Here is a 19,608-nt window from a genome sequence, read left to right as displayed (position 1 = left end):
CATTAATATGCAAAGATGTGCGCTCGACAAATGTCGAAATTCAATGAATTCACGCAGTATTTCGTCGATAGTAAAATCAGCCCTGTCGTCCTGCTTAGTCGCGCTTAGTCGACGACTAAGAAGCTTTTCTCAGATTTTTTTTACAATTTTCGCCCTAGTTCATTAAAAATATAGGAAGAGTGATTCATCATAGCGAGATTAGGTGCATCCTAACTCCCTGTATGACATCAATAGACATTTTCAAACTATATCAACGCCCTTGAGTAATTTCGACCAGGTGCATCTGAAACATGACATGACCCCTGGAATAAGCTGACTATATACGTAAATAAGATGCACTTCAACGCCCAGAGGACATTTTATGAAAATTCCAAGATGTATAAATACCCTGCAGTTATCGGACCTCACCCTTCGCAGATCAGGTGTATCTTGACGTTCTTTAAGATATCAATGAAATTATAAGCCATATCAACGCCCTGAAGTAATTCGACCATATGCTTCAAAGACCAGATGTACTTAACGCCCTGTATGACATCAATCTAAATCAATTCCCTGGACTAATTTGATTTTGTCTCAAGTAGATCAGGTGCATCTCAATCCCCTGAGGACATTAATTGAAAATTGCATGCTATACGCCCAGGAGTAATTAATCCTAAGTAGATCAGGTGCATCTTAACACCCTGTAAAACATCAATACAAAATTTCAAGCTGTATCAACGCTCTGGAGTAATTGGACATTATCCCACCAAGATCAGATGCATCTTGACGCCCTGTAGGTCATCAGTTGCAAATTATATGCTGTATTGACGCTCTGGAGTTATTTGACCTTATTCTACGAAATTCAGCTGCATCTCAACCCCCCGAAGACGTTGAATGTCCAAGTTGTATCAGCGCCCTGTAGTAATTTGACCACATCTTAAGTAAATCAGGTACATCTTGACGCCCTGTTCGACATCAGTTCGAAATCATAAGCTGCATGAACGCCCTACAGTTTTTCAACCTTATCCCACGTAAACCAGGTGTAAATAACCCCCTGTTTGACATCAATGGAAATTTCCTAGTTGTATCCATGCCCTGAAATAATTTGACCTTGTCTCACGTAGATCAGATGCATCTCAACCCCCTGAAGACAATCATAACAAATTTCAAGCTGTATCATCGCCATGGAGCAATGTGTCCTAAATAGATAAGGTGCATTTAAATGTCTTGTTAGCAATCGTTTTAATTTTCCAATCTTTATTAACGATCTGAAGTAATTAAAATTTATGCTTCATGGATCAGATGCATCTTGACGCCCTGAGGACGTCAAATTGGAATTATGTGATATCTCAACGCCCTGAAGTAACTTAAATTTGATCTACGTAGACCAGATGCATCTTAACGCCCTGTAAGACATAAACGTTGGAATAATTTGACCAGATATCACATAGATCAGATGCACATCAACGCCCTGAGGACGATACTTGAACATCACAAGATGTAGATCACAAGTAACTTGACGCCCTGTAGAACATCAGTTGAATTCTATAAGTTGTATCAACGTCCTGGAGTAATTTGACCTTATCTCACGAAGACCAAGTGTACTTAACACCCTGTATGACTTCATTAGAAATTTCAATGCTGTATCAACGCCCTGGAGTAATTTTATTTTGACTGATCAGATGAATTTCAATCCCCTGAGGACATTAATTGAAAATTAAAAGCTGTATAAACGCCTTGAAGTAATTTATCGTAAATAGATTAAGTTATATCAAAAATGGAGTAATACAGGCGCTAGAGTAATACATTCACTAGAGCTAAATCTGGCGTTATTTGACCTTATCCCAGTTGAAAATTAGAAGCTATACACCATGGAGTAATTTGAGCTCATCCAACGTAGCTTAACTACATCTCAACCCCTGTAGACATTGATTGAAGTTGTATAAACACACTGGAGTAGTTTGACCTTATCCTAGGTTCATCAGGTACATCATTATGCCCTAAGGACAACTATTGAAAATTCTAAGCTGCATAAACGCCCTGGAGTTATTCGATATTATCCCATGTAAACAACGTATACTTGGCGCCATGTATGACATCATTCACATCCGGATATTCATGCCCTGAAATTATTTGACCGTAACTCAGATCGCCCTGAGGATAGTAATTAAAAATTCCAAGCTGTATCAAGGTCCTGTAATTATTTGATCTTATTCTAAGTAGACCAGGTGCATCGTAATGCCCTGGAAACCATCAGTCGAAATTTCCAAGCTTTATCCACGCCCTGAAGTAACGTGGTCGTATCTCTCGTAGATCATGTAGATGTTGTTAAGCTGTATCAATGTTCCTCAGTAATCAAATATTGCTTCACACAGATCTTCTCGAGATCATGAGCATGCTAACGCCCTAATATATTCCGGAAATTTTATTGTTGCATATGATTCTGCACAGTTATACGTAAGATAAGGACATATTATCCATGTGTGTTGATATAGCTGAATATAAGATTGTTTATTAGACAACAGAATGCACCTGATCCCTTGAATTTATCATAATCATTTGATAAACGTATGGTTTTATTATCTGAATAGATATTTAGAAAAAAAACACGTTGTCTTTGAGACTACGATTGAAAAATATGTGGACAAGAACCAAATAAAGTGGTTTATGGACAGAATGCATTGTAGGACATAAAGAAGAATTTCTGGGTCATTCCAAAGAAATCAACGTCGGCAACAATGAATTGTATACCGTTTTGACTCATATTCCGAACACTTAAGGCCAACAGTGACTTCAAAAGCATCTGATAGGCATAAATTAGCTGATATTCGCGAAAATTTTAATTTCTTCGCAAAGTCTAACCGTTAGCTGTTGGGTGTACTGATAAAAATGTTCATTTGAACTTGTTTAGTATTGTTTGTACGTAAAAGTATGGAACAACATTTTGACTCAAATGCCGAACACTGCGTTCATTCTGTCTCATATTCCGAACACCTTGATTCAAATTCCGAACAGCACGAATAAATCGTATTCAAATGAATAATTTCGCAAATAAATTTATCTGAGCTAGTTTATGTGGTCTCGAGCTAGAGAATCATCACTACTCCCGAGGTATAAAATTGATTAGAAGACGTAAAAATTGAATTGCAAATGACTGCCATTTCCTGAGAATTAGTTGACATATTTCAGCGAAACATTTCAACCAAGTCGCCATACAAAAACCGAGTGTTCGGAATATGAGTCTGTTCGGAATTTGAGACAAAACGGTACTATTGAAGGCGACACAAATTCGTATAAGAACGCAGTAATAAACTCCTGAGTAGGAATTGCTCTTATATCTCGTTTGATTTTTGATCAAATTGTGGCATACAGTTTAATATTGTATTAACGAAAATTAAGAATGCGTCAGAAAATCTGGAGCCTCCCTGAACTAGATGTGCATTTTATTAACAAACTTTTGGATGATGCCATATTAAAAGAGGCGTTCAGAAATTTCAACTGTGTGGCCTTTAAAAAGGGTTTGGGGATATGTATTACGAAAATATACGATCTCCTAATAAATTCGCTAAACAATTAAACTGGAACAATAATTGATATGTATCATCTCAGTCTTATAACAATATTGTTCAAGTAAAATATTGTCCATATAGTGTTGAAAGTTTCAATGCCTGCTAAAATCTATTGAAAAAAATTGAAATTAAATTTTTGCGTTACGTAATATTTGAATCATCCCAAAGAAAAAAAATCTATGTTGATTATCAACGTGCACAAGACAATTTGTTACTGGTGGCTTTTTGTACTCCTGCTGCATTCACTAGAGCGGCGAGCTCGATTTTGCGCACGGGGTCATCTACGCCTAATACCTTCAGAGCCTTTGGGGGACCACTTAGCGTCCACGTATGGACTTCAAATTTTTACCTGATTTTTTTCTTACCAAAACGAGCACTTTACAATGACAAACTTATAACATTTCGCATTTTAGAAAAATAAGGGACGGCCTAGTAGGCAGGCATGTCAACAGAATGTCGTATTACAACCAGGTGAAATGGTTCTCGAAAATAATCCAACCGGCACAAGACGATGTGGTGCGCACCCGAGAAAAGTAGAATAACAATCGCACAACATGGCAATAACAAGTTTTATTATCTTGAATTCATTATGTTAATTTTTGTTATCAATGGGAAGACTCTTGATATCAATAAATTTTGAGCTGTCAAATCAAGGATGCCATCGACGCATGAATGACGAAGGATGTTTGTGATCATTGTTCGATTTTTATAACTGAATGATAGCATAATGGCTTATTAACACGAGGAATTGAATGTATAAAAGAACTTTTTATCAACCTGATTCAAATGATAACACAACGAGCTATTGCTATGATATCATAAGTGTAAATTTTTGCTATGATGTTTGTTCTGTTGCCTGCTTATTCAGCCATAATGAAAACAAATTATGTTATCAAATGCTTGTTATCTGATAGCTGGAATCTATGACATTTGGTCGAATGACATTTAGTCGAATGACGTTTGGTCGAAAGTACATTTGGTCGAACGAACATTTCGTCGAATGGACATTTGGTCGAAAAGGTTTGGTTGAAAAACAAAGCAAATTATATTTGGTCGAACTGACATATCGTGGAAAGAATAGTGATCGAGTCTAAATAGCATGTAGCATTTTGTCACAAATGCAAGAGTGATTGAAGAATTGAAAAAGTATCAACCATTTTACCACAATCTAAATGCGTTTATCAAAACTTTGATATTCAATTTGATGGACGCTCTTCCAAGGTATTAATCTTTCTCTTGCGTTTTTTAATGTTTCATGCTGCTTTTTTGTTCAGGCATGTTCTGAGTCAGTCAACTTGTTTTCCCTTACCCGACACATAGAATTAGCACAGTTTTCATTTTTACTAATCCAAAGCTTTTACTGCAAGCTCTGTTATTCACCCGAGGTCATCAACAATATCAGCAAAGCCATATATTTGCTTGAGAAATGTTATTAAGCTGGAAGTCACAATAAGCCAATTAGCCATAAGTAGAGTTCTGATTCCCACATTCAAAATTCTTACCCGCGTCTATGAACTGCAAGACCCGGAATTCAAAGAAAGATCCCGAGCACTCTCTCCGAATGCTTCCATCAGATGAATCAGATCACTGTGAAGGACGATGTTATTTCAAAAGAATAATAAATGAAGAAAACATCATGTTCACATCGTTGAATAATAACATAACTTTTTGAGCAGTTTTCCAAAGAATGATGATATTTTAAAAGAATAATAAATTCACTAGAGCTAAATATTTCAGTCAATGTACAAAAAAACTACTAAGTACATTTGAATAATCATTGAAATCCTAGATTTTTGGACAAAAATTACAAATAAAAAGGCGTATTGAATTTAAAAGTAAGACTGCATTTAATGTCCTATTATTTATTCAACAACAGTTAATGACTCAGATTATTCAAAAGAAAACGTAATCTTATCAACTTTGCAAAAATTAGGAAACAATAATCACTTTTACCAACTGATTCCATTCAACTAAACATCATTCGACCAAAATAAATGTTCCAAAGCCATTCGACCAAATGTGTTATGTGTTTGCTACTCAACTTTGCTCGGGCAGTGTGCAAGATGGGTCGATCAAGTTGAGGATCATTTTCTGATTATTCATAGAATGCGTGACTAAGGACCGGCAGCCATGGACCATGTCAAATGGAGACGTCTCCGGTCACCCAGGCCTTACCATAACCGGTAAGGTAAATAAGTAAATTACAACGCATAGATTTGATTGAATTTTTGATTGAAGAAATAACACAGCGCAACAAAAATAACATTTTTGCGTGTCTCAAGGATCAAATTATGTGTCTCTAGTAGATTTGGGGTTGCTGAATGTGATGCCGTTCACAGAAATTTCCCAGCACGTCACAATTTTTCGCTACAGGTCGTCAAAAATGTATAAAACATTGGTTTTATTGATGTTTACCTAAAATTTGAAGCATATTTTATCAAACTTTTTGTGATCTTATCCACCAAGCATGCAAAAGAGGACTTAAACTTTCGTTTTAGGTATATTTAGGTTGAAATTTCACTAAAAATATTATAAACTTTGATAATAAGTATTGTTATACACATAAAGTTTAAATTCTGTGACAAATTATGCAAATAAGTTGCCTTACAAGCTATTACGTGCTATGATATTTCTGTAAACGGCAATGGATTCAGCAACCCTTAATTGAGTAAATAGAGGTATTTTGATGCTGGAGACAAAAACGTGTTCCGTAGTGTAATGTATTACAATTGGCCATATAACATTAAGATATAAAAACCTGTCTCTGTCCTTGTGGGCACAATGCGCTAGAAGAATAAAAAAAGGTTTAGATTTCTTATTTTGTCTATTTGATAAAGATAAACAGCTTCATGTTTCTTGATCTAAAATTGGACTTTACAAACGACCTCATAAACGCCTGGGAGTAGTAGCGCCCTCTGAGCTATAGTAACGCCCCCCAAAAAACAAGACGACTAAGTAGCTCAAATTTTACGACGACAGGGCTGAGTAAAATTGATATTGTCTGCGTTACGGAAAGTTGGCTCACAAGTGATATAAACGATGACCTAATTGCTGTGGAGGGGTATAATCTCTTGAGACTCGACAGAGGCTACTGTCGTGGTGGTGGAATATGTATTTATTTTAAGAATGACTTGAGGTTCAAAGTTCTTTGCCGTTCTGAATTATTACCTGGTATTCAATATTCTAATCTGGCAGAATATGTATTCATTGATACTCAATGTGAGGAAGGAAACTTTTTATTGGGTGTCTTCTATAATCCCCCCAATTCAGATTGTTCTGACCTTCTGTCCGATAAGTTATCTGACCTTTCAGTCCGATATTCCAACACGGTAATAATAGGTGATTTCAACACGGACTTGAATAAGAATAGTAGAAAAACGTTTAAATTTAAGAACACAGTTGAATCACTCGGATTCACTTGTGCTAATACATTTCCAACTCATTTTCATCCTGGAGGTTGTTCCCTAATTGATTTGATATTATTTAAATCATCTAATGAGAATTTCGTTCAAAAGGTGCAACAAGTGTCAGCTCCTGCATTTTCAAACCATGATATCATTTTTTCATCGTTAAATATGACACGAGATGCGACCGTAAGAAAATGTATGTATAGGGATTATAAAAACGTCGATATGGCAGGTTTGACTCGAGCAATTGATTCAATTGATTGGTCTATGTTGGAAAGTATTACTGATTCGTATATAGCAGTTGACCTTTTTAACAGAATATTGTGTAATTTACAAGATACCTTCATTCCTCTTCATTGCTCCAAACCAAAACGTAATCCATGGTTTAACAGTGATATCCAGAAGGCGATGATCGAACGTGACGTAGCGTATCGTTTGTGGGTTTCCGACCGATCATCGCATAATCACAGTCAATACAAACGCCTTCGTAACAAGGTTACACAGCTTATTGCTTGCGCTAAATCAAATCTGGTGTCCCGAAGGATAGATTCCTCTAACTCTTCAAAAAATCTATGGAAAAAGCTAAAACAAATTGGCGCAACATGTACATCTTCAAGTAAAAGTAATTTTGAAAACACAGGTACAAAAATCAACGATTGTTTTGCTTCTAACTTTACTGTTGATAGCAGTAGCATCTCTATTCCTCCTCAAAATATTCAAGGATTTCAGTTTACACAGATCAGAGATCATGACGTCATTTTGACAATTAAATCTATAAAATCTAATGCTATCGGAGTGAATAACATTCCAATTCAGTTCATTCGATTGATTCTTCCTTAGGTAGTTCGGCAAATAAGTTACATCTTCAATCTGATCATTTCCACATCCAAATATCCTCGTGCTTGAAAAACTTCCAAAGTCTTACCAATACGAAAAAAAACCATCAAGCGATTCTCTCGAAAACTTAAGGCCCATAAGTATGCTTAGTAGTTTATCCAAAGCTTTCGAAAATATTCTAAAATTGCAAATCCAAGAACATTTGATCTATTTCGATCTATTGTCAGAATTTCAATCTGGGTTTAGAACAGGGCACAGTACAACGACAGCATTGCTTTAACTTCATGACGATATTCTTTCTACAGTAGATAAGCAAGGCATTGCCTTTCTTCTTATGATAGATTTTTCAAAGGCGTTTGACAGAGTATCTCATTCGAAATTATTAGCTAAATTATCATCAAAATTCATGTTTTCTAGAGCAGCTGTTCGTTTGTTGCAATCATACCTATCAAATAGGTCACAATTTGTTTGCGTAGATGGATGTTACTCAGATACTGTTAATATTTTATCCGGAGTACCACAGGGTTCGATTTTAGGCTCTCTTCTTTTTACTATGTTTATTAATGATTTACCGAGTGTACTTAAATACTGTCATATTCATTTGTTCGCGGATGACGTCCAAATTTACATTACATCTACTGCTCTATCGTCGGATGAATTGGCGGCTATTTTAAATGAGGATCTCTCACGAATTTTGGAATGGTCTACGAGTAATCTCTTACCTGTTAATCCTGCTAAAACCAAAGCTATGTTCATGTCAAGAAACAGAGAAGTCAACCAACGTCCTATTATATTATTTGGAAATTCCATAATTAAATATGTCGACAATGTTACCACTCTGGGATTTGTTTTTCAAAGCAATCTTGAATGGGAAGGGCACATAAATGCTCAGTGTTCAAAAATATATAGAGGGCTTCGTGTACTTAGAATCACTTCTAATACCTTACCAATCTCGGTGAAATTAAAACTCTTTAAATCATTGCTGTTGCCGCACTTCGTTTATGGAGATGTTCTTTTATTGAACGCCTCTGCCATAGCTATGGATCGTTTACGTAAAGCTTTGAACTCATGCGTACGATATGTTTTTAATCTTTCCAGATTCTCTAGAGTTTCCCATTTACAATCACATCTCTTGGGTTGTCGTTTTCAAGACTTTCATAAAATTCGTAGTTGTAATATGTTATTTAAACTTTTAACTAAAAGGTCTCCTAAATATTTGTACACTAAACTTCACTCGTTTCAAAACAATCGTAATCGCAATTTTCTTCTTCCACGGTTCTGCACGTCTCATTATAGGAATACACTATTTGTCCAGGGTATAGTATTTTGGAACCATCTTCCTTCCGTTTTGAAAAACATGACTAGTGTAAGTGGATTTCGACAGGAGTGTGCCGCATTGTTCAACAGCCAATATCAGCAATAGGTTTAGATTTTTTTTATTGTATATCATCAGTTCATTGTCAGTTTCGGATTTGTTATACTAGATTCCATGAATTCAACGTGTGTAGTATCAAAAAAGGAAGTTCCTTACACTACATTATTATGAAAAATAAATAAATAAATAAATAAAATAAAACTTTGTCTTAAGAACAAGCTTTTGATATTCAAACAAATTTTCAGGCCAACCTTTATTGTATGTATAATTTCAGTAAAACGTTTTTGAGATCAACATTGAAATGCAATTAGAATTACACAAGCAATGTTTCGGACGCTTTCAATCTATTTAACGGAATAAGTATTTGGGAAACTATTTTTTGAAGTTGTTGCAGGTTCTATTTTCCGTAAGCTGAGAAATCTAAAACGTTTCAGATTTGATTCATTGTTCCAAATATCTGCTTCAAACTGACCGATCGCCGCAATCATACCCTAAACATTCCTTTGTAACCGTACCGCCAGAAGCCATAAACATTCCAATGCCTCAATCCCAGGAAGCATGTTTTGGCGAAGCTTTATAACCAAACATTGTATCCCTTATCTTGAAGACCACTCATTAATGGAACAACTTCATCGACTAACCCTTACCGTCTTATCTTAACAACTCTCCGAGACGCTCAGAACAACAAACATTGATTGACCATATTGACCGCTTTTTTGCGATATCGTTGTCGTCTGGGGTCAGACGATAATCCTTTTGTTTCGGATATGAATGAACTCGAAAAAAAAATCAACACTAGCATCTAAGCGGAGAAGGTTTTATTATCTCCCATTTATGCTCGAAAGGGGACAGAAAGCGAAAGCGAAGTAGCAAATAAATAACGTTCTGGGATGAAGCGAAAAACAAAAGCATCAAGCAAAAGCAAAAGCAACAACAATCGGCTCGACCTGGCAATCGGGAACCGAACAATTCAATTAACAGTATCATAAAAAGGCTATACAACGAGTTCTATTTAATCTATCGTCCATTCGGTGTCCATCGGCAATGTCGCGACATCTTATCAGCCCGAGGGCTCCCTGCATGGCTCAGTTCGTGGTCATAATTGATTAGACTCTCGGTTCCAGCTGTATTCTGAAGCCATCGGTCCGTTTCAGGATAATGTCGCCTTGTAGCTTAAAGTCCGATTCCTTGAGATTGGACACGACCCTGTAGTTGCGCAGAATGGTTGACAGAAGGACCTTCAGTTTCAGCATGGCATATTTTCTACCTGTGAGAGGGAGCGGGGAGAAAGAGGTGAGGTTAGGTTCCCAGATAAAAGGGGTTTTCCAGGAATCACTTACCGACGCAACTTCGCGGTCCGGCGCTGAATGGGATGTAGCTGTAGTAGTGGCGATTCTGTGTGCGTTCCGGTAGGAAATTGTCCGGGTTGAACACATCTGGATTAGGGTAGATGTCCGCCCGTCGGTGCACTTTGTAAGTTCCGATGACGACCGTGGTTCCGGCTGGAACCACGTAGTCGTGGGATGCCAGACGGACATCTTGGGTCACTTTGCGGGCAATCACCGGAACCGGTGGATACATTCTCAAGGTTTCAAAGATCACTCGTTCCAGGTATTTCATCTCCAAGGTATCGTTGAATGTAGCTTTCCGCTTGGAGTTGCCGAAGATCTGGTAGATTTCTTTGTATACTCGATCCTGAACGTCCTGATGAATGCCGAGAAGGCACAGAACAAAGCTAGATCCGGCCGCAGTGGTGTCGTGTCCTTCAAACATGATAGTGTCGACTTCTTCCTTGATCTCTTCATCGGTCAGATCGGCACCGCTCTTGGCCGTTTCGATCATCAGGTCCAGGAACGCAAGCCTTCGCTTCTCGCCGATGTCGTTTTCATCGTTGAAATCCAGATCGTCCCTGAGGAGCGAACCCTGCGAGATGACCGGAAGCGATTCCTTGGATTCGGACTCTTCCTTGGCAATGATTTCTGAGAGGGACGGCGAAGGCAGCTTTCCGTCGGCAAAGTTCTTCTCGAAGAGTTCCTTCTTCTGCTTGACGACCTTCCGGGTGAGGCCGTGGATGATACCGAGCAGGCGTTCCTGTTCCTGCTTGATTTTGGTGAAGTTGAAGACGGAGTCCATCCGGAGGTGGAATTTCAACTGGCGGGAGTGCAGGATGTCACACATTCTGGAAATCAATATGGAAATTTGACAATTTAAGATCTGTTTGAAATTTCGAGAAAAGTATATATTGAGAATATAGACGCTTCAATTTCGGTTGCCAATAATAGTCGAATGGTGCTGATGCAGTAAATTACCATATTATCTTTTAATTTAGTAATTTTCAATAGAAACAATTACCCAAAGCGATCTGGTGATTTCTAAATCTTCTTTTATTTGTATAACTGGCGGTTTTGTTTAAAACAATTTTAAACCACAGTTTTCAAGTAGGTATTGGTAAGCACTGTATTAGTTTCTAGAGCTTTCTAGTTGCTCAATAGACTAAAGTTAGCTCATGCAGAACTTAAGGCTGGGCTAAAATTATGGTAGCGGCAAAGCGGTGCGGCCGGTTTTGACACAAAATGTAAGGATCATATTCTGCCGCGCCGCGCCGCCGCTCACACCATTGTAGCTCAGCTTTTAACGTTACATAAAGTAGCAAACTTCCTATTCGACCAGAAGTCGAATTTGAATAAAATATTGATTTATATGTACAAACTCATAATTCGCCCCATAAAAGCGTGGGCCACAATGGTCCGTCAACTTCAACTGACAGCTCGGTTTGCAGAAATTATTTTCGATGGTCTAATCTACCGGTGTACTAAACTCACTCCATTCAAGAATTGTGACACTTGAGCGGTGCACGCTTCCGAATGCTTCCCACGTACTCTTGCTCCGCTCAAGTGTCATAATACTCAGACCGAGAGATTTTAGTACACCGATGGATAAGTCCATCGAGCAACCCACAAAGATGCGTTGCGTCAAATTCACGCATGTACTAGAAACGCTGACGCTGTTCTAAACTTTGGAAATTATCAAAGCTGACGCACCCCTGATGCGTGCTTATTTTCCTTCCGAGTGTAGTTGTGTAGCTGTGTGAACTGTTGTTAAAGAACTATGGAGAAAATCCTGGAGGATCTTCAAAGGAGCTCTGAGGGATTTCTGAAGGAAATCAGAGGAATTTCTAAAAGAACATTGAAAACATTCCTGGAGAATCCATGACAGAAATGCGAAGGAATTCTCGGTGGAACTCCGAAGGAATTCCCAGCAGAAATTCTAGAAGAATTACTGAAGGACTTCAGGAGGAATTTATGTAGGAATTTATGGAGGAGTTCTGATGGAATTCTTGGAGCAACTCCGAAGCTTATCCTGATGGAATTCTGTAGAAATTCTTGGAGGAATGCCCGAAGCAAATCTGAAGGAACTTTTGGGAGGAACTATAAAGAAAATCCCCGGACGATTTTTTTTTCAAAAATTCTCTGGATGAATTTCTGCAGGAAATCCACGGAGGAATTCTTTGGAAAAACACTAAAAGGAGTTCCTGGAAGAAATCCCAGGAGCAATTCTTGGAGCAAATCTCCGGAAGAATTTCTGGAGGAAATTAACGGAGCAAAATCTGAAGGAATTTGGCGAGACGAAATTCCCAGAGGAGTTTATGCAGGAAATCCCTGGAGCAATTTCTAGAGGAAAGTCCGTAAGAATTTCAAGACGAATCCCTCACAGGAATTGCTATTGAGAATCCTCTGAGGAATTCCTGCAGGAAATCCCAGAGGAATTTCAGGCGAGAAATTCCTGGTGCAAAACCTCAGAGAAATTCCTGGAGGAAATCTCCAGATAACTTTTCCAAGAAAATCCCCAAACTAATTCCTGGAGAAAATCAGCGGAGAAAATTCTTTATGAATTTCTGGGCAAAATCCTCAGAGGAACTCTTGTAACTTCCCTGAAAAATTCCTGGATAAAATCCCCGGAGGCGTTGTTGGGGGAAATCCCCTAAGGAATTCTTGAAAAAAAAAAATCTTTGGAGGAACTCCTGGAGGAAATTTATGGAAGAATTCTTGGAGCGAATCCCTGGAGGGATTGCTAGAGGAAATCCTTGGAGAAATTCCTGGAAAAAATCTCTAGAGAAATTCCTGGACGAAATTTCCTGAAGAATTCTTGGAGATAATTACCGGGGAGGATTCCAGGAGGAAATCCCCGGAGGAATTTCAGTTGAATTCGGTTGAATTCCTGGAAGAGCTCCTGGAGATTTCTGTAGGAGGAATTCGTTGAGGAATCTTCGGAAGTATTCTCATAGAATTTTGGGGCAAAATCCTTGGACGAATACCTGAATAAATCCCGAATGGAATCCCCGGAAAAAATACCCCTAAGATTCCTCTAAAAATTTTAACATTGTGGAAATATGCGCAGATTTTAAAGAGAGATGTTGGTAATTGCTTAAGAGATTTGGTCAGGGATGGATTCCTCCAGTATTTTTTCCAGTGATGCGTTCAAGTATTTCTCCTAGCATTTCTCCTGGAAATGTTGAAGCAATACCTTCACCCATTTATTTCTAAATCGTTACTGAGATTTCTTCAGTGATTTTCATTTTTTCAAATCTTCTTCTTCTTCTTTCTGGCGTTACGTTCCAACTGGAACAAAGCCTGCTTCTCAGATTAGAGTTCTTATAAGTACTTCCACAGTTATTAACTGAGAGCTTTCTTTGCCGATTGACCATTTTTGCATGTGTATATCGTGTGGCAGGTACGAAGATACTCTATTCCCTGGGAATCGAGTAAATTTCCTTTACGAAAAGATCCTCGACCAGCGGAATTCTAACGCACGACGCTCAGCATGGTCATGCTGAATAGCTGCGCGTTTACCGCTACGGCTATTTGGGCCATTTAAAAAAAAAGATGCATTAATTCTTGCCTTTTAGAAAAAAACATATATGAGTTTCGGAAATTCACGCAGGAATCTTAATTGTTTGCAAGTGTAACACATTTTTCAGTGTATTCCTCTAATGTTTTCTTTATGAATTCATTCAAGATTCTAGCAGGAATTTCACCAATGTTCTTAAAAAAAAATCTTCAGAGAATCTTAAATTAATTCTTTCTAAGATTCCTCTAGAAAACTCTTCGGGAAATTCTTAATTTGCAATACACTGAATATAAATTTTCCTATTATAACATCTGTGCCACTAGGGTATAAGGTGAGCTTGATAGCTTGAGCTTGATTGGCCGCCCGTGGATGCTACTCCAGTATCGCCAGATCAGCTGCACTTACACAAGGAACATAACCCAAGCAGCACAGTTTGTTTCAACTCAAGAATAAAAACATCTCTTGAAACTAATCAGAGTTGTCAAATGCTAAAACTATGACTTACAATTGAATTGAAACGCAAAAAGCGCAAGAGGCGGAGTCTGTTTGCAACATATTTATGTTACAGTGAAATTGCTTATTTGTTGCAAAAAAAATAGGAGAAAAAAAATGAAAACAAAAATATATACGAGAATCGAACTTTTGAACTCTAGATCATAGATCTTCTCCTCTACTTCCTACTCCACCAGCTCTTCGAACAATTTCTTCAACAATCCACTATATAAGCGACCACATTACCTGTTAATGAAGGCTTGTTGTTTGTTACTTAACTGCACCCTTCGGTTTACAAGTTCATTACTGGCGAAATTAGGCCACACCTCAAATAAACTAAAGTTATTGCAAAAACTTTCGCGCAACATATGAGAACCATTTAAACTGTTGCTAGAACATGTTTTCATAGTTACATGGTGCGTAATGTAAAACTCAACTATATTGCAACTGGATTGAAACAAACAAACTTCTAGCTGTCAAACACGTAGTTAAGTGCAACTTTCGCGCAACTAGGATTTATCTTCTTTAGTAGTAGGCATTGAAACGGAACTTGAATGCAACAAACTACAGTTGCAGATGCTTTCATTGAAAGTAATTTGAAACATAACATTAAAATAGGCATTTTTGGAAAAGTTGCAAGAGTTTGTTTGTAAAGTTACTGAATCCATCTTGATAAACTTGACTTCATTGCTGTTTGCAGAGAACATTTGCAGCAAATCTCGTTATTTAGATAAAGTTAAATTTCAAACAATGGGTGATATGCAAGTTTGTTGGAACTATAATGAAACTACATGAGCTTTTGTTATTAATATGCAACGGCAAAAGATGAACCACGAGCTAGCCCAACTCTACGGCGAACCCAGTATCCAGAAGGTTGCCAAAGCTGGAAGGATACGATGGACAGGGCATGTTTCAAGAATGTCGGACACCAACCCTGCAAAGATGCTGTTCGCTTCGGATCCGGTTGGTACAAGACGGCGTGGAGCGCATCGATTTGGCGAGCGTGGGGCAGAACTGAGGATGAAGAGAAGCGGCCACGATCCGAATATTGTTACCGTCAAACGGGGCTTCTTTTGACATTATATCCACATTCTTTAACTTTGAGGATTTGTAACTCTTAGAATTATGGATAAATGTGGATAATTTTTGCCTATATTTAAGTTGTATATGTACGTAACAAATGTGCAAAATATGAGGCAAATCCATCAAGAAATAACAAAAATGCTTGAATAGCGAAAAAAGTGTGTCCTTCAAGACAAAAAAGGGGCTACTTTGGACATTTTCACAATTTGCTAATGAAATGATTTTTCCTTATAACTTTCAAACTGATTTAATAGATTGTCGTCCACTTTGATGTTATGGAACGTTTTTCATTGATAAACTTAATGTAGAAAATTGCAAAGCTAGAATCAATTACACATATATAACAAATTTCAACGAAACATGCCATTCACTATTCTCAGTTTGCAGTATGAAACTTAAATTTTCAACTTCCTCTATCAGTTACGAGTGCTCGATTTTCAAGTTGACATAAACGAACGACGTAACTACTAGGTACTGCGATGATGAATTAATTATGTACAAAAACTCTTTTTTTCTATTCTTACTGTTATATGAACGATATGTTGAAGGATCACATTAATACCGGTAACTAATTTAATACCAGTAAGTAATTTTCATTAAAAAACGCAATCTATGAAGTAAAGTTTAGCAAGATCGTAAAGAAGTAAGTTTGCTTTTGTAATATGCTTTTAGCTTCTTAGTAGTTTAGAGCTGGCTTAAGAGTAATTCAATTTATGCATTTGAAGGATGCAACTGTTCTGTACTACAAATTCATGTAAAATATGACGAAAAATAGTTTTTTAGAGATTATGTTGTGAATTTCGCATTGGTACGTATTGAAATATATGTGTTTTATGTCTATTCACTTTTACAAACATTTATTTTATTTTATTTTTTATGTTGTAAAATACACAAACCAAAACATTGTAATAAAATAGAAGTCGCAAAAATAAGACCTTTGATCAATTATTTCAATAAAACAACAATTTTAAGCAAAACAAATCACAAGATTTTTATGAAACATGACGATTCGATAGTTTTGTGATGCTCCCAATAAGTTTCCAAGACATGGTTAAAATTCAAACAATGTTTGTAAAGCCAATGTATTATACCTTGTGAATATTTATTGTGGCTTTTTGGAAAGGTTTTCTTGTTTATCCTGTTATTGTTGATGTTGTTCCAAGAAAAAATCATGCCTAGTGGTAGAGCATATATTGGTTAATAAAAGTGCTGAAGACACAAAATTGCTTAGATTGATATTTACGCTGCTAATAAATACAAAAGGTGAGTGTCCAAAGTAGCCCCTGGAATCAAAAGTAGCCCCGTCCGAGGGTACGTGAAATTGTTGATTCAGTGTTATCCGTTTAGATGTTAACTAAATAAATGAATGAGATCCTTTTCACTTTTTCTCACCGGTGATATATCTTGTTTTTTTTGGTAAACAGATTCTTTTTAAAATCATTGCAGAACAAGCTTTCCAAAAATATTCCATGTAGTTGATAAGAAATCTTGTTGGAAAGCCAACAAAGAACTCCCTTCAAGTAATTTTAAGACAAGCAATTAACCTAAGATCTCAGAATCAATAGATTTCTAAAGACAAAAAACTAAGATTTACTGAAAATCCGCTAAGCATCTCGTCAAGATTGCAACGAAAGGAAGGAGGAAATCCTCGCACAAATCCATTATGTTCAAAAATCTTTAAAATATTTTGTACGGCTTCTAATAACAGCATGTCCGAAAAAACATGCACATTTAAACTCAGAATTCTGATCTGAGCTGCGTAAATTTCGGATAAAATTTGTATGGTGCAATCTACGAAAATGATCTTTGATGTCAGTGGCACCCAAAGATGCTGTTATAAACATACTTGAATGCATGAAACTATTCAGAATCTGAGCTACAGGTCCAAAGCCCCGATTGAGATGCTGTGATGATTATGATCGTGGTTATCATGTGAAGAAGAAATGAACAATTTTTATCGTGTCAGCGGGAGGGCAGCACCTTAAGCACAGTGTAAAACTTTTTACCAATGAACAAATAATGGGCCCAAACGCAAAGGGGTGTAAGTAAAATTTTTGGAATGTTTTGGATTACTACTGAGTATACTAAAAAAATATGCCCTTTTCAAGCTTTCCTCTTTCAATTTGTTCGTCCAACAGAAAACATAAGATAAATCGTAAAATATTTTATAAGCTTCCATGCATGTTGTATGGAACGTAAAATTGATTAATAAACTTCAAAGTTGATTTTCTCACAACCAGTTTTTTGTATCATCACCTTTTTGCTTCAAACACCCTCAAATTACATTGATTGGATAGTCGCATATTCAAACTTGAGAACTTCTAATAAACGCCCGTATTGGACTCTTGGTTCGTAAACTGCGGAATGTCGGCCTGAATGGGCCCAGAGAACGTAAATTCTGAGCGGTTGAATCCATCACTAACACTTCATTTGGTTTCACTAACTAGATTTTTAATATTCACACAAAGAATCCCCGCAAACTTACTTCATCACAGCCATCGCATAGTCGAATCCCTCCTTGCTCTCGCTCGTCCTCTGCGAGCCCATGGCCGTCTCCAGCAGAATATCCACCGTAACTTCACTCATATAGTCGTGCACGTCGAACTCCTTCCCCACCTCCTTTCGCATCCGTTCCACTACGGCCAAACTGTTATCGTTGAACACATCCACGAACGTCTTCAAGACGTTCATGTGAAACGCCGGAGCGATCAGTTTCCGATGCGATCGCCACTTCTCGCCACTGCTGATCAACAGCCCATCCCCAAGCCATGGCTTGAAAAACCTGTACTCGCTGGACTTTGTCAGGTGCACATAACTGTTCAGGATGATCTCAATGTCCGCTGGCTCGGTCAAAAACACCACCAAATGATACCCGAGCCAGCCCCGAGCCACACTTCCATAGATATAACTCAACTGCATCGCCCGCTCCATGATCTCATTGTGGTTCATCCCCAGCAGCATATTGGCATTGCCAATGAACGGATAGGCCCTCGGTCCGGGAATCTTGTTCCCCAGTTGAACGTACCGCCGGGATATCATCCAGAAATGGAACAATGCACTGGCCACCAGGACCAGGGTCATAAAAATGACCATCGGCACGGCCAGCGACACCAGGCTGCTGCCCCGCTCGGCCACAATTTCCGCGCTCATCTTGTAAATCACACCGCTCACACCGGAAAAACGCGGATCGAGATCCTTCTTCTAAACCCCTATTCTAAGCCTGACGGCCCCACCGAAAAGCGAATTTCACACTCTCAAGCTTCCGTCGTTTGATTGGTCGTTTCTCGCGTCACACTGGGAATACGCGCACGCTCTGCTGTACCTCCGAATGCGACTTGGATAATTTACGACCCGGGATGGTGTATTTATAAGCGGCGAAATCGAAATGGTAATTAAAAATTCGCTCGTCAATCCGGCACCGACCGGTGCTGTAGTTCAGCGAGGGAAATGCACTTGCAAATGCAAAGGGACGACGCGACGGGATGGGGACGGGAGGTGATTCAGCGCTTCCAGTGGGAAGCATTTTGTCGTCGTATCGAAATTTATCGAACCCATAAACTTTTGAATGCATTATAATTAGTGTAGGTATTTAGTAGCTGCCGACAGCCACGTAGTCCCGGGACGATGGGCAGCCGGGAGTAACCCAGGGTTGAGGTACTGAAAGCGATCTCATTTGCACATAGTGCTCGGAATGGATGAGTTATTGGCGAAGTTTGAAATGCTTCAACATTTTTTTATCATTGCCATGATTCTGATGCTGATTCTGTAAAAAAGGTTATTGAATGGCCTTTGTTGAGCTTAGTTGGTAACTACGCAATTGTAAAGCAAGGCCATTCTAAAAGTGGTTAGTTTCGATTACCGGTACAGTACTAAAGCAAAGTCGAATAACAACCGCAAGATATACCGTTTTGTCTCAAATTCCGAACAGACTCATATTTCGACACTAGGTTTTTTATGGTGATTTGGTTGAAATGTTTCGCTGTAATATGTCACCAAATTACCAGGAAATGGCAGTCAT

General features: G+C 38.0%; 1 protein-coding gene across 1 annotated transcript; it reads right to left on the bottom strand.

Annotated features, from left to right (window-relative positions):
* Positions 1–9,968: 9,968 nt before the first annotated feature.
* LOC5568416 (cytochrome P450 4g15) lies at positions 9,969–18,931 on the bottom strand. The gene is made up of 3 exons (XM_001658018.2): positions 18,076–18,931; positions 10,508–11,346; positions 9,969–10,434 (listed from the first exon to the last, which is right to left on the bottom strand). The coding sequence occupies exons 1-3, from the start codon at positions 18,738–18,740 to the stop codon at positions 10,274–10,276; spliced, it is 1,665 nt and encodes a 554-aa protein (XP_001658068.2). The 5' UTR covers positions 18,741–18,931; the 3' UTR covers positions 9,969–10,273.
* Between the last annotated feature and the right edge of the window lie 677 nt (positions 18,932–19,608).

This window comes from Aedes aegypti, chromosome 1, assembly GCF_002204515.2.
Source record: "Aedes aegypti strain LVP_AGWG chromosome 1, AaegL5.0 Primary Assembly, whole genome shotgun sequence".
Taxonomy (NCBI): domain Eukaryota; kingdom Metazoa; phylum Arthropoda; class Insecta; order Diptera; family Culicidae; genus Aedes; species Aedes aegypti.
This window is presented reverse-complemented; position numbering and strand designations above follow the sequence as displayed.